Source organism: Bos mutus, unplaced genomic scaffold (genome assembly GCF_027580195.1).
Source record: "Bos mutus isolate GX-2022 unplaced genomic scaffold, NWIPB_WYAK_1.1 CTG243, whole genome shotgun sequence".
NCBI lineage: Eukaryota > Metazoa > Chordata > Mammalia > Artiodactyla > Bovidae > Bos > Bos mutus.
The window spans coordinates 86,521-112,327 of NW_027219749.1; the positions used below are offsets into that span (position 1 = coordinate 86,521).

Here is a 25,807-nt window from a genome sequence, read left to right on the forward strand (position 1 = left end):
GCCTTCTTCACAGTCCAACTCTCACATCCATACATGACCACAGGAAAAACCATAGCCTTGACTAGACGAAACTTTTTTGGCAAAGTAATGTCTCTACTTTTGAATATGCTATCTAGGTTGGTCATAACTTTCCTTCCAAGGAGTAAGTGTCTTTTAATTTCATGGCTGCAGTCACCATCTGTAGTGATTTTGAAGCCCAGAAAAATAAAGTCTGATACTGTTTCCACTGTTTCCCCATCTATTTCCCATGAAGTGGTGGGACCGGATGCCATGTTCTTATAAACTGTCAATTATATTTTAAAGCTGTTAAAGGCATAATGTACACAACAGAACAAATACAACTCTCCTATAAATACTGCCCAATTAGCACTAATAAATGAATCATTTAAATGCAGTAAATTGCTGGCTGGGTTATATAGTGGTATTGAGGGAGATGAAGAAATATATAGTTCTTGGTTAAGAGTTCTGAGTGAAGAAAGACAGCACTTACTTCATTAACACCAAGCTGCTAGTAGCTGTTAGGCAGGCAGGAAGTGAGTCTTGACCTCAGTCATATCTGAGAGGCCTGAAGCTCTGAAATCCAATGATTCTATCATCCTGCAGAACTTACTTGGAAATAATTATGTGAAAAAGAAAGCCAAAATAGGTTGTAAGGACTTCAGAAGATTTTTGTGATAGTAGTTTCTGTACACTGTCTAATGTTTCAGAGATCTGATGAAGGACAGAGGTTTCATCTGTTGGCAGTTAAAATTCTCCCAGAGATATGAGATGGAGACTGTGCATTTTGCCTTGAAAGATAGTTGAGATGCACTGTGCCAGCAAAAATACCCTTCTTGAAGATAGTTGTGCATTTTGTAGCAGGAGGAGCCTGTGACAGGTGGTGTCCTGTTCCCTCAGAATCAGCAATTCTTACCTGGTCCACATCTCTCTGTGGCCACCCCACTTCCTGTGGTTTATGGTTTAGAATCCTCAGAAATCATGAAGCTGAGTCCATGAGCATTTTCTAGCAGACATGCTCCATAGCTTTCATCAGATGTGCAGTGTTTCAGAGTCACTGTCTTAGAGACTTTTCTGCCTGTTAATTTCTCCACTGTCCATTCCTGACAGTGAGTGAGCTGTTAGCCAAACTCCTATATGATAGTGGTGTGTTATGTATGGATGGGATCCACAGGTAAAGGAACTAATCTGGTCTAGTTTCCCAGTACCCTACCCCTGCCTCTGATACTTAGGAAAAGTAAAGTGTCAGTTACACCCTGTTGCAAAGCATTTATGGTGGCTGTAGCAGAGGTGTTCCCTGGGGCCATGTGTGAGGTGTGTCTACTCCTTCAAGGTCAGTCTCCTACCATATTTAGCAACAGGCAATGTGACTTGCCCCAAGTTACAGGACATAACAAGACCTGGGATGAAGGGGTCTCAATTCCTGGACTTTCCTAATCAATTATGCTTTTTTTAGACCATCTGTCCCAATTCATTCTTTCAGTCATTTGTTCATTTGTTAATAAAATAATACAACCATAAGTAATTTACATAATATAATTTTGAGGTGAAGTTATTTTAAATGTTTTACTTTAATTATGCTTTGGTAAGAGAGAATTCCTCTAACTTTTAAAAACTCTTTTAATATTTAAGGTATTCAGCATCCAGTGGAGCAGGCAGTACCCAATCAGAAGGGCCCAGGCTGTCAAAGGCTGGTTGGCCATCACTGTTCATATCAACTTAACACCAGCCCTGCCTATGATGTTACTGGCTTATCTTTAGTAGTAGATATTTAATAGAGGTTTCCAGTGTGTCCAGTAAAATGGCTGTGTATCATAGATGTGTTGATATGAATTTTCTGAGTCTCTATAACCTGGGTGAATCAGTCTCCAACATGTGTCTTTCTACCTGGTGTTGCTTGTGCCAACAGAATGAGGCTGAGTTCAGTTCAGAAGTAAAGGAAATCTTTATTCCTTGATCAGAGAATGGAGAGGTACGAGCTTGCACTCTAAAGTTCTTGTTCTCTCCCCTAAAGGTGGCCCTAAACAAGGATGCTTTACAGGTTTCTTGTCATTGCACCTGCCCTCCACCACCATCTTAAAGCCATTTCCCACTAGGGACTCTGATCTGAAGAGTTAGGTGCAAAGCTTCTGCATGTAGTACTCTATGAGCACATGAAATTTGACTAAACTGAAAGGGAAAAAGGAGTTAGACTTTATCTTATTTCCCAGATTCTACCTTTATTTCATGAGAATCATTAATGAGTTTTGTTGGTGACAATATGATGGACCAGATACTTCACTTTGAAACGAATTTCCCCAGGTTAGAAAACAACAGAGAGAGAGAGAGAGAGAGGGAGAGAGGGAGAGAGGGAGATTGTTTAAAATATCAATAGAGACTGGAATTTGAGGACAAACTGTTTATTTAGAGCAGAAGAGCTTGTTTTATTGATTCACTCAGAATATTCAAGTGCCTTCTATTTGAGGTGTTCCAGTGAGGCATTGGTCCAGGCACTGGGGTAACAGCAGTGAATAAAGTAGACAAAATCTCTGTCCTAGCAATGTCTGTTATTATTGTTAGTTGCTAATTCATGTCTGACTCTTTGCAACCCCATAACTGCAGGACACCAGGGTTCCCTGTCCTTCACCATCTCCCCAAATTTGCTCAAACTCATGTCCATTGATTTGGTGATGCCATCCAATCATTTCATCATCTGTCATCCCCTTCTCCATATTCTAATTTAATTTGTGTGAATAAAAAGAAGACAAGGGGTTGTTAGCCCCTGAAAGTAAAGAATGGAATTTAAAAGGGCAATAGTTATACATGTAGATAAGACAAGATCAATTTAAATATTCTTGAGACAGAAGGTATAGCTAATTCCCATTGGGTCAGTGACTCCTGAATGGGTTCTTTGCCTGGAATCACAAATGCTACTTTTTAAACCTGGTTGTGTATAGTAGAGCAGAAACTTTATTCATTGATTAAGGAATAAAGGGAGAGCTCATGCTCTAAACACACCTTCTCCCCAAGGGGAGAGGGGAGTAGAGGAACTTTAAGGGATAGGAGGCAGGCATGCCACTGGGGCTCTAGGAAAGGGGCAGAGATTTCTGGGAACAGCCAGGTTAGCTGGAACATGTGCAGTCTTCCACACTCCTTTGCACATGGCAGGAATTGTGCCTAGTCCAGTACAAATTCCCACCTTGGGTAGAAATCTTAACATGGTAATGAAGCAAAAATAACTTTCAGACAGTTCCAGTCTCATCTGTGCATGGCCATTCCTGTAGTTAAGTCAGAGGTGGTTCAGGGCAGTTGGCCACAGCATATCTCTCAAAACACAGCTGCAAAACATCTCTGTCAAATACTAGATGCTTTAAAAACAAACACAGAGGTAAATTAAGACAAAGATCCTTTAGCTGCCAGGGGTAGGTATGAGTGACAAAGGAATGTTATCAGAAATGTTTAGTTTCTTCCTTGCTACTCAAAGTGTGGTCCCTGGACCCAGCAACATCAGCATCACCCTAGAGTTGTTAGCAATCCAGAATCTCAGACCTCACACATGCTCTTGAGAATTTACATTTTAAGCAGATCCCTGGGAGATCTAAGGAAGACACAAGCATTGGTAGACTCCATAGTGATCAGAATTAATCTTTCCAACTTTTCCACATATTGACATGTACCAAGATGGTCACTGAGTGGGTTACATGTCTTACAATCTCACTTCAGTAAGAGCCACTTTTAAAATACTCATTTTACTAATATGTTTTCTATTTTTGTGTAAGAGTCCAGAAGCACAGAAGTCTTCCCATCTTAAACCAAAAACGGTTGGAAAGCCACTGGGTTTATGGTGTATTATTAGTAAATGCCAGTTGACCACTAACACCTGGCAGTTTCCTTTTTGTTATAGATTGTATGTGAAGTGTGGTCCATGTTTACAAAAGGTGTATAATCTAGATGTGAGTTCAAGGCTAGTAGACATAGACAGTAGTTAAACCACTAAATAGATTATACCATAATATGTCCTGAGGATAGACCCAGGTCTCTGGTGGAATCTGAAAGGACACTGAAACAGTTTCTCATCAAATGAAGTGTCAGAAAAACTATGTCTTTAAATATGAGAGTTGCTTATGGCTTTTCTAAAAGCCTGTGAAGTCTTCTTCTGGGCCCCACTTGGTTTCAGGATCTCCTTGATTCTCAGCTACAAACATAAAGATTGAGGGTGGAGTCAGATGCTGACAACAGCAAAATGTATCAGCTGAAAGCATAGTGTTATAAATTTTTTAAAGAAAATAGTGGATAGGTGGGGGTTGGGTGCATTTTAGGCAACCAATATTAACCCCAAAGGACATTGCCATATTTAAAAACAATTAAATCAGACCAAAAGGGGGAAAAAGAAGAGAAAAACCCAATGAGACCATTGATGCTCAAAATTTTAGATCTGAGTTTCAAGAAAAGATGTATTTCTGTTAGCTTTTAAGATGACAAAACTATGCAGTCCTCATGAAGAAAGGTTCTCACTAATAGTTTCTTCCTAAGTAGTAATTTGAAAATTTAACTTTACAAAAACATCTCATTTTCCCAACTAATTTTAGTATGCAGTCTTTTGTTGTACTTGTGGTAACTGTTTTAGTCAAGGCTTTTGGGTTGCTAGTGGCAGAATCTACCCAGGTTAGTTCAAAGGAAGAGGGCTTGATGGAAAGGAAATGGGCGTCTTGCGCAGCTGGAGCAATGCTGACTTTCCTGGAGCTAGGAACTGGGGTCCTCGTGGGTATTGGAGCCACTGCCACAGGATGCATGCATGTGCCCAAGCTTCCTGGTCTCTCAACTTTGCTGGGTGCGGTGACTCTGCTCTACTTTCCTGCTTTTTCCTGGCCTTATAATTCTCAGGAGGGGAAATCAGAATGACTTGGTGGCTAGTCATGGGTTAGGATCCCCTGGTACTTTGGTCCATTAGCTGTGGTCAAGGCTCTAGCAGTTTCCTGGGAGAGGAGCAGTTATTCCAAGCCCATCTGATAAAGTTAAAGGAGTTTAAGTGAGTGGCAGATTCCTGGGAGCTATATTTGTCATCAAGAGTCTTAGGAAAAGAAAGGGCTAAGGTTGAGATCTGGACAGAGTGGGTGGGGACTTAAGGACCTTCTTAGTGGGTGAACAGAGGAGAGAAAAGAGTATTTTATCAGAATAAGGGTACACAGTCAAGAGTGATGGGAGGTGAGACGGGCACTATCCCTAGTGAAAATAAGAGGCAGTGAATGATATTGCAGGAAATTGCCCTGAAAAGTGAGGTTCCTTGTCTCCTCTCTCTGCTGGATGGAAATCTCAGGATGGCTTGGCAGTAGCACCCACCCCATGATGAAATATTGTATGCTTAATACTATTGCATCATCCTGAGCAAGGTGGGACCTTGTCTCCTCCATCATCAGAAGCTTGGTCTACAAAGGGATTTGAATATTTCTGTTTGCTGTAGAACCCCTTCTTGAAATACCATCTCTAAGGTGAACATCCAGATGAATGAAAAGGGCTCTGTTTGCAATGGATGGGCAGTAAGGGAGACAGATGGGGTGTCTTTTTCTCTACTTCTTCTCCTTCATTTTCCAAGGCACCTCTGTTAAATCTCAGATGCTTCCCAGGATAAACTTTGGGAAGACTAGGCATGGTTATCTTTTATGTCCCCTCAAAGCTCTAAAATCCCAAAAGGATAATAAGAATAACACATGAGAGGTGGCAAGAAAACTAGAAATAACAGAAAAACTATACAAAAAAGATCTTCATGACCCAGATAACCATGATGGTGTGATCACTCACAAACATCCTGGAATGTGAAGCCAAGTGGGCCTTAGGAAGCATCACTACAAACAAAGCTAGTGGAGGTGATGGAATTCTAGTTGAGCTATTTCAAATTCTAAAAGATGATGTATGGAAAAACCAATACAATATTGTAAAGTAATTAGCCTCCAATTAAAATAAGTAAATTTATATATATATAAATAATAAAAATACAAAAAATAATATATACCTCAATAAAAATATACCTTGATATTTTATGATACATAAATATTTAATTTTTGTAGCTTAACAAAGATAGAGCAAAGACCAGATGTAGGAACTTCAAAATTTTAAGTTACAGTTTGGTTATAACTAAGCTGAGACATTCTAGTTGTGGGTCAGGTGTCAGAATTCTAAAGGTGACTGAATCCAGCTTAGAGTATAGACTTGATTCTTAAAATACAATCATTATGAATTTGTATTTTGACAAGTTCAATGGCATCTTTTGTGATATTCTGTCTTATGGACAAGACAGAAAACTGTGAACCAGAGCAGTTAGGAGGACCTTGATTGGTTCTTGGATGTCATGGTCTTCAAGGGGGTTATCTCTCTACCCCTGTTTCTCTCTGCCTTTCTCTCTTCCCTTCCCCTGATCCTCCATATCACCCCTTTCTTTCTCCTCCTTCTTGTCCCCCCTCTACTTTACATTTTTACACAAGTAATACACAGTGTAGAGAAATAAGAATGGAAAGAAAAAAAAATTAAAATTGTGCGTAATACATTACAGACTTGTTTCAGACTTGTTCAGGTTGTTTTCTACTAGTGACTTTATAAATATGCCACATTCAACAGATTGATGCACTTACTGACTCCTGGGGATGTAATCCCAGACATGAATTTTCTGGGTCAGAAGGGATGCACTCTTAGAATGGTTTACACATATTGTTCAATTGTTCCCAAAAATCGACCTGTGCTTACAGATGGAAGTGATCTGGCCTGTAGAATTTACTGTGGTTGTAGCTTTGTGACTGGCTATGCAGGACGAGGGGAGGTGGTGATACCACTTTACCCTAAAGTAATCAAGACTTGGGCACAAGGCATTAGCTGAGACTGGTCTGAGTCTGGTCAAGAGACTGCAGACAATATAGGGCCATGCCTTATGAGGGATCATTGAGGCACCAAGGAATAGTTGCTAGAAAGAATATGATTCATTTCATTCAAGTGTTTGCAAGGCTGTCATATCAAGAGAAATTAGATTCACCTTGTGTGGTTATAAGGGCAGAATAAGTAGGGATGTTCCAGGAAGACAAGATTCAGTTTAATATGAGAAATCCTTAAACACAGACAGTCTGAAAATGGATTGGGTTCCCCCTGTTCATCTGAATCCCTCTTCCCTCTATATCCCTGGAGATCTTCCATCAGGGGCCTCATGTTATTTGGATGAAGAGTTATGGCATGTATGTGAAAGGAATGCATGATAAGGATTTAATATTTCATTTGGAGACTTCTGAGAAAACTTTATTACTACAAGGCTGTGGGCTTGGAAATCACAGCTGCAGTTAAAATGTGCTCAGTCGCTCAGTTGTGTCCTCCTTTTTGCGACCCCATGGACTGTAGCTCACCAAGCTCCTCTGTCCATGGGATTTTTCAGGCAAGAATACTGGAGTGGGTTGCTATTTACTCCTCCAGGGGATCTTCCCAAGCCAGGGATTGAACCCCTGTCTCCTGCTTCTCCCTACATTGGCAGGCAGATTCTTTACTACTGAGCCACTTAGGAAGCCCAGTCTATCCCAAAGCCAGAGGAAATATTCTGCAAACACCATATGTTCTCTTAATGTTTCTTAGAGCAAGGAAGAAACTGTTGAACTTTCTGATCTCACATTATTTTACACTCAGCTCACTGGTGAATAAGTGCTTAGTTTTTTGATGATCTTTGATATTAGGTTCAGTTTGTGTAGTCATCGTGTGGGGAGATATTTTTTCTCATTGTTTCTGTTCTTCTTGTATTTTGCACTCTTTGCCAACCCTTGGTCTCTCAGACCTTAAGGTTCACATATCCGGAGAAAGATAAAGTGGTGTGTGTGTGTGTGTGTGTGTGTGTGTGTGTGTGTGTTGTGTGTGTGTGTGTGCCAAATCCTCTTTGTGACCCCATGGTGTGTGGGTGTGTGTGTGTGTGTCAGGGTCAACCTGTGTCTCGTGCATTGCAGGCAATCCTCTGTGTGCAAACTTGTCTCCATGTTTTGCAGTGTGTGGACACCTAGCTGAGTGCTGAGTCCACAGTCAGTGGAGAAAAGGGAACCCTCTTACACTGTTGGTGGGAATGCAAACTAGTACAGCCACTATGGAGAACATGGACCTTAAAAACTGGAAATAGAACTGCCTTATGATCCCAATCCCACTGCTGGGCATACACACTGAGGAAACCAGAAGGCAAGAATACTGGAGTGGGTTGCCATTTCCTTCTCCAGGAATCTTCCCAATGTCCTCAGGGATGGATAAGAACCTGGGTCTAAAAAGAATACATTTGCAGGCAGACGCTTTATCCTCTGAGCCATGCAAAGCAGCCAATTACATCATTCTCTGCAAACTTGTCTCCATAGTTTTCAAAGCAGCTATTGGTGGACTTCTTCCCAGTGCCTCTGTAGCCATAGGAGAAAGGCTCTTCACCTAGCTGAGTGCTGAGTCTTACACACTGTTCATTTAATCTTAAAAAATTTTCAATACTTCCTTCAACACTTTCTAAGCCAAATCATACTTGTAGTGTTTCTGAATCTTGCCAGTGTTAAAAAGTTGCATTTTTCAAAGAATTACAAGCACTTAAACCACATTTTAAATATTTTTGACATATATTTTCTTTATTTAAAAATTGCTACTTTGAGAAGTATAAAAATGACCAGAGTGGTCACAACTTTTGTAAGAGTATCTGCAAAACTGCCCATCTGATTTTAATGTTCCTGAAGCACAACTGATTAAATAATAACCCAGTTTCTTGCCCCTCAAAACCGCCTGGGCAATAGCAGAAAGGGCATCACCTGCCAGCTTGGAGGGAATGCAGACTCTCTGGCTCCCCCAGCACTCCTGAGTCAGAATCTGCATTTTACCAGGTTGACCTTCCTGCAGCTCCTGGTGGACTTTCCCAGGAGACGTGATGCTGCAGAACCTGGGGCTCAGAGTCATCATCTCACGTTGGTGGTTGAGCACTTGGTAATTTATGTGGCATCATGACTGGGTTTTTTCACCTGCATGAGCCTGTTAAATCCTGAGATTTGCCCTCTAAAGCAGGCATTCCTAGAGGCTCAGAAAAGTTGTCACTGGGCCTGCAAAAGTGTCACTGAGAGACAGTTTCTGGAGTCTGTATTTCCTAAACCTGAGAAAGGAAAATTGAGACACAGGCTGTGATGGCCTGGCCAAGGGTGAAATATTCCAGCAGCTCCAGCTCCTGGCATGGGCACACCCTGTGCTTCTGCCAGCTAGATGCCCTGTGGAGGACAGCAGAGCCACATTCAGGCCACATAAACTCAGCCCTCAGCTGCTGCTCATTCATGGTCTTGCTAGCTTGCTGTGCAGGCCTTGGGAGGAAGTCATCTCTGACAGAGGTCAGAAAGAGCAGGTCAGGTTCCCATGTCTCACCTGCAGCCTGGCTTCCTGGAGTCTCAGTTATAAAAGAAATTCAGGGGTCTAGGTAACAGGAGTTGCTATACCAAAGTCGTGTGTGTCTGCACGCATGTGTGTAGCTTCAATTTCTTTAAATTTGATCATGAAAGGACTAGATATTCATTAGAAATCAATTCTAATCTTCCAGTCTTGCAGCCTTTAGGATATACTGTTTTAGTGGATTTTGAGAAGGGAAATAAAATCAATAATGATAAGTGATCTGTAGTCATCACATAATATTGCCATTTTCCTGCCTACGTCCCTCTGGTCTTCTTGGATGCTTAAGCATGAGTCTATGTTTGTCACATCGGGTACACCTGTGAAAATAATGACATTACCATGATAGTAAACTCACAACATGAAGACGACAGGAATCTACAATTTCCTGAAATGTGAGTTGTTGGGAACCATTTTGTGGGGGAAAAAAAATTACAGAGAGATTATAATAGTGTTTATTTTAAAAGTATCACATCAAAATTAATTTTGATAACTAAAGCAAAATTAGTATAATGATTAGGATTAATTGAAGTATTTTGCAAGTGTTTATTCACTGACTTAGCACTTGGAATGAGTCTTAGATAGGATGGATCTAAAAGGAGAGAAGATTCTCAAATCCACCAACTCTTCTTGATGCTGCCACAAGATTCCCCCCATTCTTTTAAAAATCAGGGCTCAATTTCAACATCCCACCCACTGCTATTTGGTAGAATTTTATCTCTATTTAGATATCATCCTATTTTCTCTTTCTTTACCACTGACATCAGCTTATTTCATATGACGCTATAATAAATGCATATAGTTTAAAAATATTGTTTTAGTTTGTTCATGAGTTATTTCTCTTAAAGGGCTTATCTGGGGAAGTAATTTCTTGTGTCCTGTTCTTGCAGGAAGAATTTTGAATCGTTTCTCTAAAGACATTGGCCATATGGATGACTTGCTGCCCCTGACATTTCTTGATTTCATCCAGGTAATGTAACAGTCCTGTCAGAGTTCTCACAGGAGGAGCACAGAGTCTGTTTCTCAAGGTCTTTTCACAGGGGCTGAGGGTGATCCTTTCAGCCTGGCAATGTGTCCTATTATCTTAAGTGAAAGGTCATGTTTGTAAGAGAAAGGTGCAGTTGTGATTGGGAGGCTGAGTTAACATGAGGAACACCTGGGGCAGGAGTGTCTACACAGTCACGTCAAGGTTGGTCTGAAGCAGTGACATGCTGGGTAAGTGGTTCTCCCTCTGCCTTCCAGGTGTCTGGCATGGATTCCTTTTACTGTGAGGGCATTTAATAACAGGATCACCTCTCATGGAAAGATAGCCTAGATGAACTAAATTATGTGTCTTATGACCACAGAAAAGAGAAAGTGTTAGTTGCTCTGTCATTTCTGATTCTTTGTGACCCCATGAACTGGAACCACTAGTTTCTTCTGTCCATGGAATTCTTCAGGCAAGAATACTAGAGTGGATTCAGTTCAGTTCAGTTCGGTCACTCAGTCATGTCTGACTCTTTGCAACCCCATGGACTGCAGCAAGGCAGGCCTCCCTGTCCATCACCAACTCCCAGAGCTTGCTCAAGCTCATGTTTATAGCGTCACTGATGCCATCCAACCATCTCATCTGCTGTCATTCCCTTTTCTTCCTGTCTTCAATCTTTCCCAGCATCAGGGTCTTTTCCAATGAGTTAGTTCTTTGCATCAGTTAGCCAAAGTATTGGAGCTTCAGCTTCAGCATCAGTCCTTCCAATGTATATTTAAGACTGTTTTCCTTCAGGATAGACTGGTTTGATCTCCTTGCAGTCCAAGGGACTCTCAAGAGTCTTCTCCAACACCACAGTTCAAAAGCAGCAGTTCTTCGGTGCTCAGCTTTCTTTTAGCCATGCCCTTCTCCAGGGGTTCTTCTTGTGAGCCCCCAGGGAAACCCATTACCACAGAAGACAAGTATTTGTTGCACCATTTTTTTTTTTTTTAAAATAAGGCCAGGTGTGGTTACTTACAAAGAAAAGGTTAATAAATGATAAGTTGAAAAATAATAGCTGAACAAGGACAATAAAGAGCAGTTATTGAGGATACAAAATCTTTAAGCCAATAATTTGAGTAAGGGATCAAAGTCATCTCAGAAAATGTCTTTTTTGTTTGTGTAAGCATTTCTTTTCAAGTGGAAATTGCTCTGTTGTAAGGTGTCTTTAAAACAAAAAGTTAGAAATACCACAGACATACCTTCTATCCAGCCTTTGTTTTGTCTGTGAACTTGAGATTCTAAAGAATGGTGTTGGATCCTCTCAGCTCTCATCTCCTCATTTAGAATGCTTATTTGGAATGACTTTTTTGTTGTGGTTTAGTTCTGTCTGCTTTTTAGTGATTCAAGCTGTGGCAACTTTCCACATGTTCATTTTGGAAGTGAAATGCATTTATCAAAAGCTACACACAGAAATGCAGCAATGAATTTCTGTGCAGTGCAATCTACGGGCAAAGGCTTCCACTGTTACCAGTGAGAAGTAAGCTGAGTCTCAGAGGCAGAGTACTTTTACTGCAAAGATATATCTTTTTATTTTTTCTTTGCTGCAAACTTATTTTGTAAAGGTGTCCTGTTGGGTTCAGCTATGTTACTTATCCCCAGAAGCAGTCTTTCAGTAAAGCAGTGTCACATCTTGACAGTGATTGCTAATTTGAAAAGATTTTGTGAAAGTTCTGTTCCTTAGCTACAACAAGCTAGGCCAAGGTTGGTTTTCCAAAGCTGGCTGGCCTGCTGTGTGCTTAGCACATGGTTCATTAGCCCTTATAATCAGAATCGATTGCATGTTTTTGTATGATGTATAGAAGGACAGGGATAGATACTGCCTGATTTCAGGATAAAACATTCTCAGTAATGAGGAGAGAAAACTTCAGTTTCATTGATTTCGAATCCCAGCTCCTTTGTACTTCCATTGATATCAATATACCAGTTCATGGTGCATGAAATAGAAAAGGTCAAATTGATCTTATCTTTGGAATATATTATTGAATAATCTTGTTTGGTTTAGTTAATTCAAAGGTCCACCACTTTTTTCGTTAGTCTCCCATAAATGCTCAAGAGTGTCATAACAGTAAGTCTTTACCAAGAAGAAGCAGAGCTTGAAACAGAGAATATGGAATAAGAAAATAAACATCTCAAAAAATGTTGACTTGCTGTCATATTCCTAAGGTGATCAATCTTTGGAAGGCCTAGAGCTGAGAAGAAAATACAGAGAGGACAAAAACTGTAGTAGGCATGAGGTTTATTGGTCATAGTATTTTTGAAAGTACATCTTCAAACAAAATAGACCTCAGATTCAATTCTCTTTGTGGCCAGAGAAAAGCAACAGTCACTTTAGTACATGTGACATCATCACCACATCTAGAAAAAAATAACACGACTATGATACATCCTTGGATATACGAGGCTGTTCCAGTGGTGAGCATGAATGACCTCTAAGGGTCCAAATTCATTGGATTCTTAAGCCTTTTGGGCCTTAAATCTATGAATACACCATCTTCCCTCTCCCAATTGATGGCACCCAGAGTACACTGAAAAGTGGTAACAATGGGCTTAGAGTTTCTATTCTATTTGTCATACATAGAATGGTAAGCACTTTATATACATAATCTCATTTAATTCTCACCACCGTCCTTTTAAAGTGTTGATATATCCCAGATTTTCCTAAAATTAAGAGTGGGTGTATGGTCTTACCATCCCTGTCAATTTTTGAGAGAATGAGCCCTAATCCCTGTCTCAGATACCTCAATATTTGGCTAATGGGGATTTCTGCTCTAGGTGTAGGTTGTCATTCTCTGCAAACTAAAGAATTATTCTGACTGATGAAAATCACCATGTACTCTCAGTGACTTTATCTTAGAATTTTTGCACTTATTCATATGGAATCATAGGCTTTGGCTAGAATTCTCAAATGGTATGCTCCAAATAGGTTATAAACATATTAAATAATGATTCCCCTTATTTCTTGGGGCATCAGGACTAGGGTCACTTGGTTCTGGGTCAACATGTTTCTTGTGTACACATCATTGTCTCTGTGCCGTAGTGAGACAGATGTGCAGAAGCATTGCCCATGGTGAGGTGGGCCATCAGATGGGCCTGAAATCCAATCAGATGGTGAGAATTGTGTGTGTAGCTTGGATTAGGCTCCTTGGAATTCCTAGGAATGTGGAAGGAAGAAATAAAATGGGCTTCAAGGAAGGGACGTTTATTGCACCCAAGAAATCTTCTGTTTCCTTCTTCAAGAGTGTTGACATTTTGCTTAGATACTATTGTTGCCTTCTACCAACTTCTGTAAAGGCTTTGAGAGAGCTGGCAATAAATAAAAGATGCACAAATATGTATACATATATATACACACACAAATATAGATGTAAACCCATATATTATATACATATGTTTGAATAATATAATACTTAATCCTCTGTGAGACTGTATATAGTATGATCTGCAAGTAGAAAAAAAAATCTTAGAGAAAGTCTATTTGAATTGCTTTAGAATTTAGGGGCATGAAATCTGAAGGACTTAACTTAAGCTAGGAGCAGGAGCTTTTGAGAACAAGTTACCAGTCTATAATTGGTATTCAAGGAAAGAGCATTGGCATAGTTCCCTTCATTTTGATCTTACCTCTGCTTCCCAGGTTATCTGCCAGGCTGGGTTAATCATTAAAGGCTTTAAATTATATAGAAAAACAGATTACTGAAACTGGTGAATATTGTCCAATCAAATAATGTGAATCTGCTAAACTGTAATTGGGGTTTTTCCTAATTGAAATTTCAGCAGATTTTTTTCCCCTGACAACCACTGATAACACCCCAGTGACTTTACTTAAGATCAGATGTGGAAGGAGCTGGAAGGACCCTTCCCCATGAATATGAAGGTTGTAAAAGGGTGGGATGCACAGTTAAACCAGTGGTTGTTAAGAAATTGTTCATCTGTAGGTCTAATAGAAGAGAGAACAGACAGCCCTGTTTTTCCCCATTTATGATTAGAATTTATTCTTTCAGAATTCTATCCTCTTAACTTTTTTTTATATTGATACCATGACACAGATGCAGTTTTGGTTCACAAGGGTTCTTGGCCACAGAGTCACAATTCTGGACATTTCCTCCTCCTTCCAGACTCCTCTACCTGCAGTGGTGGGTCTGGAATTCCATGACTGCAAACTGTTCCTGGCTTTCTCCATGACCTATAATACCTTAGGAAAACTTAGGACACCACGTGGCCTTCCAACTTCATGTCCTATCTGTAAATAGAAACGATAGTACTTACTTTGCTCATTCACAAGGTAGTTGTGAGGATCCTCTGAGAAAGCTGATCAGGAAGAGCTGTTACTGGGGTCCAGCCCCAGTTGGATCCAGGGATTCCCTTGGGAGGACGGCATTGGTGTAAAGGATAGCACAGCAGAGAGATCAGAGGCTTGATATGACTGGTTTACATAGGAAACTAATAAAGTTCGTGACACCGAACTTGCTAGGACTATGGAGGCCGCAGGCACTCTCTTGAATCGCGGAAGGTGCCCCCTCTTAGGCACCTTCTTGAGTGGGTCTTAGAAACCCAGGCAAATAAGTAGTCTCAGAGAGCCCCCACGCTCCAGTCATTCATCCTGAAGGAAGAACAGAGAAGAAAAGGAAGGAAAAGGAAGCAAGAATGACACGGTGAGACCAAGCCTGATGAGCAAGGCCCACACTTTATTTTCCAAAGTAGTTTTTATACCTTAAGTTGTGCATAGAGGATAATGGGGAGGGGGGGGTAGAGTCATGCAAGGTCAGCAGTCCTTGATCCTTATCGAAGCCAGGCTTTCTTTCTGCAAACTTATCTATGCAAAAGCTTTAGGTGATTTGCATCATCTTCTGGCCAGGAGGCCTGTTAGCATTTTATGACCCTTTCTTCAGAAAACTTATTTTTCTCTAAAGGTGATTATTCTAAAGACAGGCGCCACCCTCTGAAAGCATTAGATAAAGTTGCATTCCTATAGGGCAAAAGTGTGGTGGGCTATAACAAGAAAAGAATTAACTCAAGGGTCCAAGGTTATAAACATTAAAGCTATTACTTACATTTCTATATACCAACTATATTAATCAATACACTCCCAGGGACATAGTAGGTAAGGGATATGGAAACTTGGCAGCAAGCATTAGCTCAACAAAGAAATCCTGTACTAATTCTATTCTAACAATTTTAACTCTCTGAGAAGATCTGCGTTGTTAGAATATCTTAAGCTTCCCGTACCTCTCATGGTTGGGAGGCTGTGAACAATCACATGCATAGCTGCAGGAATCTGAACAAACCTGTCAGGCAAGCTAGAAAGTCATCAGAGGGGTTTGAATTGAAACACTCCTATTATGCCCAGGAGACTTATTAACTAGAGCTCTAAGCTAATTTTCTTCAGAGAAAGGTGGTTGGGGATAGCCCCCCGTTAATGTCAGAGGAGTTGGTAAAAGTCATAAAATAGTAAAACAGACAGATTCTGGTTTTGGAGTAGACGCTCAGGCAGATCCAGGGGGGCCCTTGAGCCCTGACTCGCCTTGCCTATCAGGGCTCTCCCGCATGACCTTGTCATGGGTGGGAACTCCCGTGCTGGCTCCCAGCAAGCTGTGAAATGATAAAACACAAATCTCTGTGATACAGGCATTACCTACCAACCCATCCCTTAGAGATGCATCAGGGCCAGGGACCCTGGGTGACAAGTTGGCGAGGCCCTGGGCTGGTAAGCACAGGATTCAGGTGCTGGTGCTGAGAGGACTCAGAACAACCAGTGTTAACTCAGACAAGCATCTCAACCTTCTTATCCCAGCTTCTTTTTGGTCAAAATTTCTATCAACTGTGATTCTGACAGAATGTGGTTCACTGGAGAAGGGAATGGCAAACCATTTCAGTATTCTTGCCTTGAGAACCCCATGAACAGTATGAAAGTGCAAAAAGGTAGGACACTGAAAGATGAACTCCCTAGATCAGTAGGTGCCCAATATGCTACTGGAGATCAGTGGAGAAATAACTCCAAAAAGAATGAAGGGATGGAGCCAAAGCAAAAACAACACCCAATTGAGGATGAGACTGGAGATAGAAGCAGGGTTTGATGCTGTAAAGAGCAATATTACAGAGGAACCTGGATTGTTATGTCCATGAATCAAGGCAAATTGGAAGTGGTCAAGCAGGAGATGATAAGAGTGCACATATACATTCTATGAATCAGCGAAATAAGATGGACTGGAATGGGTGAATTTAACTCAGATTACCATTGGATCTACTACTGTGGGCAGGAATGCCTTAAAAGAAATGGAGTAGCCATCGTGGTCAACAAAAGAGTCCAAAATAGAGTACTTGAATGCAATCTCAAAAACGACAGAATGATCTCTTTTCGTTTCCAAGGCAAACCATTCAATATCATGGTAATCCAAGTCTATGCCCCAACCAGTAATGCTGAAGAAGCTGAAGTTGAACAGTTCTATGAAGACCTCTAAGACCTATTAGAACTAACACCCCAAAAAAGATGTCCTTTTCATTGTAGGGGACTGGAATGCAAAAGTAGGAAGTCAAGAAACACCTGGAGTAACAGGTAAATTGGCCTTGGAGTACAGAATGAAGCAGGGCAAAGGCTAATAGAGTTCTGCCAAGAGAATGTACTGGTCATAGCATACACCCTCTTCCAACAACACAAGAGAAGATTCTACACATGGACATCACCAGATGGTCAACACCAAAATTAGATTGATTATATTCTTTGCAGCCAAAATGGAGAAGCTCTACACAGTCAGCAAAAACAAGACTGGGAGCTGACTGTGGCTCAGATCTTATTGCCAAATTCAGACTGAAATTGAAGAAAGTGAGGAAAACCACTAGACCATTCAGGTATGACCTAAATCAAATCCTTTATGACTATATAGTGGAAGTGAGAAATAGATTTAAGGGACTAGATCTGATAGAGTGCCTGATGAACTATGGACGGAGGTTCATGACATTGTACAGGAGACAGGGATCAAGACAATCCCCAGGAAAAAGAAATTCAAAAAAGCAAAATGGCTGTCTGAGGAGACCTTATAAATAGCTGTAAAAAGAAGGGAAGCTAAAAGCAAAGGAGAAAAAGAAAGATATACACATTTGAATGTGGAGTTCCAAAGAATACCAAGGAGAGATAAGAAAACCTTCCCCAGTGATCAGTGTAAAGAAATAGAGAGAAAAAATAGAATGGGAAAGACTAGAGATCTCTTCAAGAAAATTAGAGATACCAAGGGAACATTTCATGCAAAGATGGGCTCGATAAAGGACAGAAATGGTATGGACCTAACAGAAGCAGAAGATATTAAGAAGAGGTGGCAAGAATACACAGAAGAACTGTACAAAGAAGATCTTCATGACCCAGATAATCACGATGGTGTGATCACTCACCTAGAGCCAGACATCCTGGAATGTGAAGTCAAGTGGGCCTTAGGAAGCATGACTACAAACAAAGCTAGTGGAGGTGATGGAATTCCAGTTGAGCTATTTCAAATCGTGAAAGATGATACTGTGAAAGTGCTGCACTCGATATGCCAGCAAATTTGGAAAACTCAGCAGTGGCCACAGGACTGGAAAATGTCAGTTTTCATTTCCATCCCAAAGAAAGGCAATGTCAAAGAATGGTCAAACTACCACACAATTGCACTCATCTCACATGCTAGCAAAGTAATGCTCAAAATTCTCCAAGCCAGGCTTCAACAATACATGAACCATAAACTTTCAGATGTTCAACCTGGATTTAGAAAAGGCAGAGGAACCAGAGATCAAATTGCCAACATCTGTTGGATCATCATAAAAGCAAGAGAGTTCCAGAAAAACATCTACTTCTTCTTTATTGACTATGCCAAAGCCTTTCACTGTGTGGATCACAACAAACTGGAACATTCTTCAAGAGATGGGAATACCAGACCACCTGAACTTCCTCCTGAGAACTGTGTATGCAGGTCAGGAAGCAACAGTTAGGACTGGACATGGAACAACAGACTGGTTCCAAATCGGGAAAGGAGTATGTCAAGGCTGTATATTGTCACCCTGATTATTTAACTTACATGCAGAGTACATAATGTGAAATGCTAGGCTGGATGAAGCACAAGCTGGAATCAAGATTGCCAGGAGCAATATCAAGAACCGGAGATATGCAGATGACCCCACCCTTATGGCAGAAAGCGAAGAAGAACTAAAGAACTTCTTGATGACATTGAAAAAGAAGAGTGAAAAAGTTGGCTTAAAGCTCAACATTCAGAAAACTAAGATCATGGCATCCAGTCCCATCATCACTTCATGGCCAGTAGATGGGGAAACAATGGAAACAGTGACAGGCTTTATTTTCTTGGGCTCCAAAGTCACTGCAGATGGTGACTGTGGCCATGAAATTAAAAGATGTTTGCTCCTTGGAAGAAAAGCTATGCCCCACCTAGACAGCATATTAAAAAGCAGATACATTACTTTGCTGACCAAGGTCCATCTAGTCAAAGCTATTGTTTTTCCAGTAGTCAGGTATGGATGTGAGAATTGGACTCTAAACAAAGCTGAGCTTGGAGAATACTCTTGAGAGTCCTTTGGACTGCAAGGAGACCAAACCAGTCAATCCTAAATGAAATCAGTCCTGAATATGCATTGGAAGGACTGATGCTAAAGCTCCAATACTTTGGCCACCTGATGCAAAGAACTGATTCATTGGAAAAAGACCCTGATGCTGGGAAATATTGAAGGCAGAAGGAGAAGGGGATGATAGGGGATGAGATAGTGGGATGGCATCACCGACTCGATGGGCATGAGTTTGAGCAAGCTCCAAGAGTTGGTGAACGACATGGGAGCCTGGCATGCTGTAGTCCATGGGGTGACAAAGAGTCAGACATGACTGAGCGACTGAACTGAACTGAACTGAATACTTAGTCTAATGATAGAAGGATGGCTGTATGTTGGGGGTTTAAATGTGTTGTAATGGCACATGACATGGGCTTCCCAGCTCCATGACTTAGTCTCCATCAAGTTGCTTCTTCTCACCCTGTGCCTCACTCCTCCATTTCTAAACTTAGAAAATACTATTACTGAATATTTTACACTGAATTTGTAATTAACCACTTCTTTATCCCTACATGCATAGCTAAGGTGTCTAGATTCCTCATCTGTGATACCTGCTCACTCATCTTTTTAGTAACACCTGATGACTCCTGATAGTTTGGGATTCAACTCCTACTCTCTGAACCTCAAATATTCTAATCTGTTGAAACTAGTCATGCCTGCCTCAAAGGACTACTGAGTGTATCAGAAGAGCTGATACCTAGAAAGTTCTTATCAAAGTGTTGGTGCATGCAACAAATATCATGAGGGCCAACTATAATTTTATTTCTTTGGAAGGGAAAGCATTCCCTGCTGTTCAAACAAGTTTTTCAAGGAAAGGAGTTTAATCTTAAGAGCAAATCATTAAAGTTTATCTTTGGAAAGTATCCTTGACATGAAGGCCTCTGTATTTTTGCTATTTCAGACATTTCTACTTGTGATTGGTGTGGTGGGTGTGATGGTGGCTGCAATTCCTTGGATTGCTATACCTGTGATTCCCCTTGGCATCCTTTTCTTTGTTCTTTGGCGATATTTCTTAGAGACATCACGAGATGTGAAACGCCTGGAATGTACAAGTGAGTACCTGGGCTCTCAGTTTGGGATGACAGTGCCTGCTGGCTTCCATTTGTACGGCAATTAACCAGACCCCTGAAATTCCTTAGACTGTTCTGTGGAATTTCTTACTGTTAACATTAGGTGATTGAAAGTTATGGCCCCTGAGAGTAGGTTTGGCCCTTAAGGTAAATGGAGCTGATGGTGGGTCAGCTGCACTTTGCATTTTAGCCCAAGGAGGACAGATGTGAGCACCATGAGGACAGGGACCATTTCTGTCTTGTTCACGACACACTTCCTTACACAAGAGTATCCACCCTGTGAATACTGTTCTTGAAAGTATTTCATCATGTTGGAACTAATATAGAGGATTTTTCTTCTCCTGAAGTTACCAGACCTGACAAAGAAAGGAAAAGATTAGGAGACCTCAGGAAATACGTGTCAGAAGTGATATATTTGAAAAATACATTGTTTAACACATTCAAGTAAATTGTAATTGTTAAATGTATTGAAAAGATGTGTGTTAGTCATCAGTTATGTCGACTCTCTTTGTGACCCCATGGACTGTAGCCCACCAGGCTCCTCTGTCCATGGATTCTCCAGGCAAGAATACTGGAGTGGGTAGCCATTCCATTCTCCAGAGGATCTTCCTGACCCAGGTGTTGAACCCAGGTCTCCTGCATTGCTGGTGGATTCTTTAATGTCTGAGCCACCAGGGAAGTTCTATTGAAAAGATAAGCCCTGTTAGTTTCAGGTTTGTTCTTTATCATTACCAGTATTTGGGTGATACCACACTGTTTGTATACCCCTTTCTCAAAACTATTTATATAAATGATGCTGAAAATAATCCCCTATGAGAACACAGGATGGGGATCTGTTCAGTATGCATTTAGTTGATTACTCCATACACCTTCCTAGTTTTAGAATAATGGGGAACAGGGACTTCCCTGGAGGTCCTGTGGTTAAGACTCTGTGCTTCCACTGTGGGAGCCACTACTTCAGTCCCTGGTTGTGGAACTAGATCCTGCAAGGTCTTGGTTTTGGCTGCAAGGTGCAGCCAAAAAACAAAATAATGGGGAACACATTTTATGATTAATTATTCTATTCTACAGGTAATCACAGATGATGGAAGAATTGAATTTATGTCATTCTTAATGCATACATTTCATCAATATTAATAAATAATGAAGAAAATACATTGTTACATATTTTTAAGTTATAAAAACAATAGCTAAAAAGTAAGGAGAGAATATGTTTGTAGCAGAGACCTCAAACATGAATAATTATTGCAAATTAATACCAACTTTACTTTCTAGAAACCAAGCCAAGAACAGAAGCATATTGAATCCTATGATTCTCTGTACTTACTAAATGGAAAAAAGTCTCAGTTAATCCAGTCAAAGGAGTTTTGTGTGTGTGTGTGTGTGTGTGGCAATTGTGTGTTTTGTTTTTAATAGTAAACACTTGAGGTACTTATCTTTATTTGTGAAAAGGATAGTGATCATCAATTTCATAAAATCTATAAAAGAAATTTTCATTCATCAAGAGAAGCAGGTGACCTCCCATGAGGTCTGGTCTTGTGAGGTGTTTGGATGGAGGGAGAGCAGTAGAGTCCAGGTGTGTGTGACATTCTGCTGATGACTTGGTAGGATGGTAGGACCTGGGGAGGCAGAAGAGGAAGCGATGAGCTCCATCCAATCTTCTGTGTAGTCAAGGTTTCAGATGTTTTATACTTTGAGGCCACCCATGAAAGGAAGTCATTCAACAGTTTTGTTGCAAAGCAGGTCTATGGTATGTTCAAAGAGGGTTTATTCCAGAAAAAATGTTTGACAGAAATTTTTGCCTGGGACAAGGGCCATCACCCATTCATATGAAAGTGGAGAGAAGAATTTCTCCTGAGGCTTTTATCAAGAAGCAGTACAGAATTTTCTCAATATTTGATCTGGAGAGTCTGAGGACTTTGGCACCATCACTGTGGAATATTTGGATTTTTTGCACCTAGTAGGCTGCAGTAAGTTAGACAATGAATTTAATCCAGGTACTCCTCCTGCACACCCCAGATAACCACATGTGGTGGCCAGTTGATTAGAACTGTTTATGTTTTCTCTCTAGCTGCTGGTGGTGGTAGTGTTAGGTCCCTAATTCAAGTCCAAGACCTCATGGTCTGCAGCACACCAAGCTTCTCTGTCCTTCATTACCTCCCAGAGTTTGCTCAAACCCATGTTGGCTGAGTTGGTGATGCCATCCAACTATCTCATCCTCTGTCATCTACTTCTCCTCCTGCCTTCAATCTTTCCCATCATCACGATCTTTTCCAATGAGTCAGCTCTTCACATCAGGCAGTCAAAGTAGTGCAGCTTAAGCTTGAGCATCAGTTCTTCCAATGACTATTTAGGGTTGATTTCTTTTAGGATTGACTGGTTTGATCTCCTTGCAGTCCAAGGGACTTTCAAGAGTATTCTCCAACACCACAGTTCAAAAATATCAGTTCTTCTGTGTTAAGCTTTCTTTATGGTCCTACTCTCACATCTATATATGACTACTAGAAAAACCATCAGTTCAATTCAGTTCAGTCCTGTCTGACTCTTTGCAACTCTATGGACAGCAGCACGCCAGGCCTCCCTGTCCATGACCAACTCCTGGAGTTTACTCAAACTCATGTCCACTGAGTCGGTGATGCCATCCAACCATCTCATCCTCTGTTATCCCCTTCTCCTCCCACCTTCAATCTTTCCCAGCATCAGGGTCTTTTCCAATGAGTCAGTTCTTGGCATCAGGTAGCCAAAGTATTGGAGTTTCACCTTCAGCATCAGTCCTTCCAATGAATATTCAGGACTGATTTCCTTTAGGATGGACTGGTTGGATCTCTGTGCAGTCCAAGGGGCTCTCAAGAGTTTCCTCCAACACCACAGTTCAAAAGCATCAATTCTTCTGCACTCAGCTTTCTTTATAGTCCAATACTCACATCCATACATGACTACAGGAAAAAATATAGCTTTGACTAGATGGACCTTTGTTGGCAAAGTAATGTCTCTGCTTTTTAATATGCTGTCTAGTTTGGTCATAGCTTTTCTTCCAAAGAGCAAGCATCTTTTAATTTCCTGGCTGCAGTCACCATCTGCAGTGATTTTGGAGCCCAAGAAATTAATGTCTCTCACTGTTTCCATTGTTTCCCCAAACCATGAAGTTATGGGACTGGATGCCATGATCTTTGTTTTCTGAATGTTGAGCTTTAAGCCAACTTTTTCACTCTCCTCTTTCACTTTCATCAAGAGGATCTTTAGTTCTTTGCTTTCTGCCATAAGGGTGATGTCATCTGTATATCTCAGGTTCTTGATATTTCTCCTGGCAATCTTGATTCCAGCTTGTGCTTCCTTTAGCCCAGCATTTCTCATGATGTACTCTGCATGTAAGTTAAATAAGCAGGGTGACAATATACAGCCTTGATGTACTCCTTTCCCGATTTGGAACCAGTCTGTTGTTTCATGTCCAGTTCTAATTGTTGCTTCCGGACCTGCATACAGATTTCTCAGGAGGCAGGTAATGTGGTCTGGTATTCCCATCTCTTGAAGAATTTTCCACAGTTTGTTGTGATCTACACAGTCAAAGGCTTTGGCATAGTCAATAAAGCAGAAATAGATATTTTTCTGGAACTCTGATGATCCAATCGATGTTGATGATCCAATGATGATCCAATGGGCATTGGCAATTTGATCTCTGGTTCCTCTGCCTTTTCTAAATCCAGCTTAAACATCTGGAAGTTCATGGTTCATGTACTGTTGAAGCCTGGCTTGGAGAATTTTGAGCATTACTTTGCCAGCATGTGAGATGAGTCCAGTTTTGTGGTAGCATTCTTTGGCATTGCCTTTCTTTGGGATGGGAATGAAAAGTGACCTTTTCGAGTCCTGTGGCCACTGCTGAGTTTTCCAAATTTGCTGGCATATTGAGTGCAGCACTTACACAGCATCCTCTTTTAGGATTTGAAATAGGTCAGCTGGAATTCCATCACCTCCACTAGCTTTATTGGTCGTGATGCTTCCTAAGGCCCACTTGATTTCACATTCCAGGATGTCTGGCTCTAGGTGAGTGTGATCACACTATCGTGGTTATCTGGATCATGAAGATCTTTTTTGTATAGCTCTTCTGTGTTTTCTTGCCACCTTGTCTTAGTATCTTCTGCTTCTGTTAGGTCCATACCATTTGTGTCCTTTATTGTGTCCATCTTTGCATGAAATATTCCCTTGGTATCTCTAATTTTCTTGAAGAGATCTCTAGTCTTTCCCAGTCTATTGTTTTCATCTATTTCTTTGCATTGATCACTGAGGAAGGTTCTCTTATCTCTCCTTGCTATTCTTTGGTACTCTACATTCAAATGGGTATATCTTTCCGTTTCTCCTTTGCCTTTTTGCTTAACTTCTTTTCATAGCTGTTTGAAAACCTCCTCAGACAACCATTTTGCCTTTTGAACTTCTTTTTCCTGGGGATGGTCTTAATCCCTGCCTCCTGTACAATGTCAGGAACCTCTGCCCATAGTTCTTCAGGCATTCTGTCTATCTGATCTAATCCCTTGAATCTATTTCTCACTTCCACTGTATAATCATAAGGGATTTGATTTGCATCATACCTGAATGGTCTAGTTTTCCCTATTTTCTTGAATTTAAGTCTGAATTTGGCAATAAGGCATTCATGATCTGAGCCACAGTCTGCTCCTGGTCTTTTTTCTGCTGACTCTATAGAGCTTCTCCAACTTTGGCTGCAAAGCATATAATCAATATGATTTCAGTGTTGGCCATCTGGTGATGTCAATGTGTAGAGTCTTCTCTTGTGGTGTTTGAAGAGGTTATTTGCTATCACCAGTGTGTTCTTTTGGCAAAACTCTATTAGGCTTTCCCCTGCTTCATTTTGTACTCCAAGGCCAAATTTGGCTGTTACTCCATGTGTTTCTTGACTTCCTACTTCTGCACTCCAGTCCCCTATAATGAAAAGGACATCTTTTTTGGGTATTAGTTCTAGAAGGTCTTGTAGGTCTTCATAGAACGATTGAACTTCAGCTTCTTCAGCATTACTGGTTGGGGTATAGACTTGGATTACTGTGATATTGAATGGTTTGCCTTGGAAATGAACAGAAATCATTCTGTCATTTTTGAGATTGCATCCAAGTACTGCATTCAGACTCTTGAGTGTGATGGCTACTCCATTTCTTCTAAGGGATTCTTGCCCACAGTAGTAAATATAATGGTCATCTGAGTTAAATTTATCCATTCCAGTCTATTTTTGTTCACTTATTCATTTCAATGTTCACTCATTCATTTCGATGTTCACTCATTCACTCTTGCCATCTCCTGTTTGACCACTTCCAATTTGCCTTGATTCATGGACATAACATTCCAGATTCCTATGCAATATTGCTCTTTATAGCATCAGATTTACTTGCATCAGCAGTCACATCCACAACTGGGTGTTGTTTTTGCTTTGGCTCTGTCTCTTCATTCTTTCTGGAGTTATATCTCCACTGATCTCTAGTAGCATATTGGGCACCTACTGACCTGGGAAGTTCATCTTGCAGTGTCCTATCTTTTTGCCTTTTCATACTGTTCATGGGGTTCTCAAGGCAAGAATACTCAGTGGTTTTCCATTCCCTTCTCCAGTGGACCACGTTTAGTCAGAATTCTCCACCATGACCTGTTTGTCTTGGGTGGCCCTACACAGCATGGCTCATAGTTTCATTGAGTTAGACAAGGCTGTGGTCCATGTGATCAGGTTTGTTCATTTTCTGTGACTGTGGTTTTCAGTCTGTCTGCCTTC

General features: G+C 40.8%; 1 protein-coding gene across 1 annotated transcript in view; it reads left to right on the forward strand.

The window, feature by feature from the left end:
• The window catches only part of LOC138986896 (ATP-binding cassette sub-family C member 4-like), a gene marked incomplete at its 5' end in the record, with an annotated part of 178,740 nt that overhangs the window by 85,686 nt on the left and 67,247 nt on the right, over positions 1-25,807 (forward strand). The window contains 2 exon segments of the mRNA XM_070366898.1: positions 10,278-10,357; positions 19,875-20,025. Coding sequence (XP_070222999.1) covers positions 10,278-10,357; positions 19,875-20,025 — 231 coding nt within the window.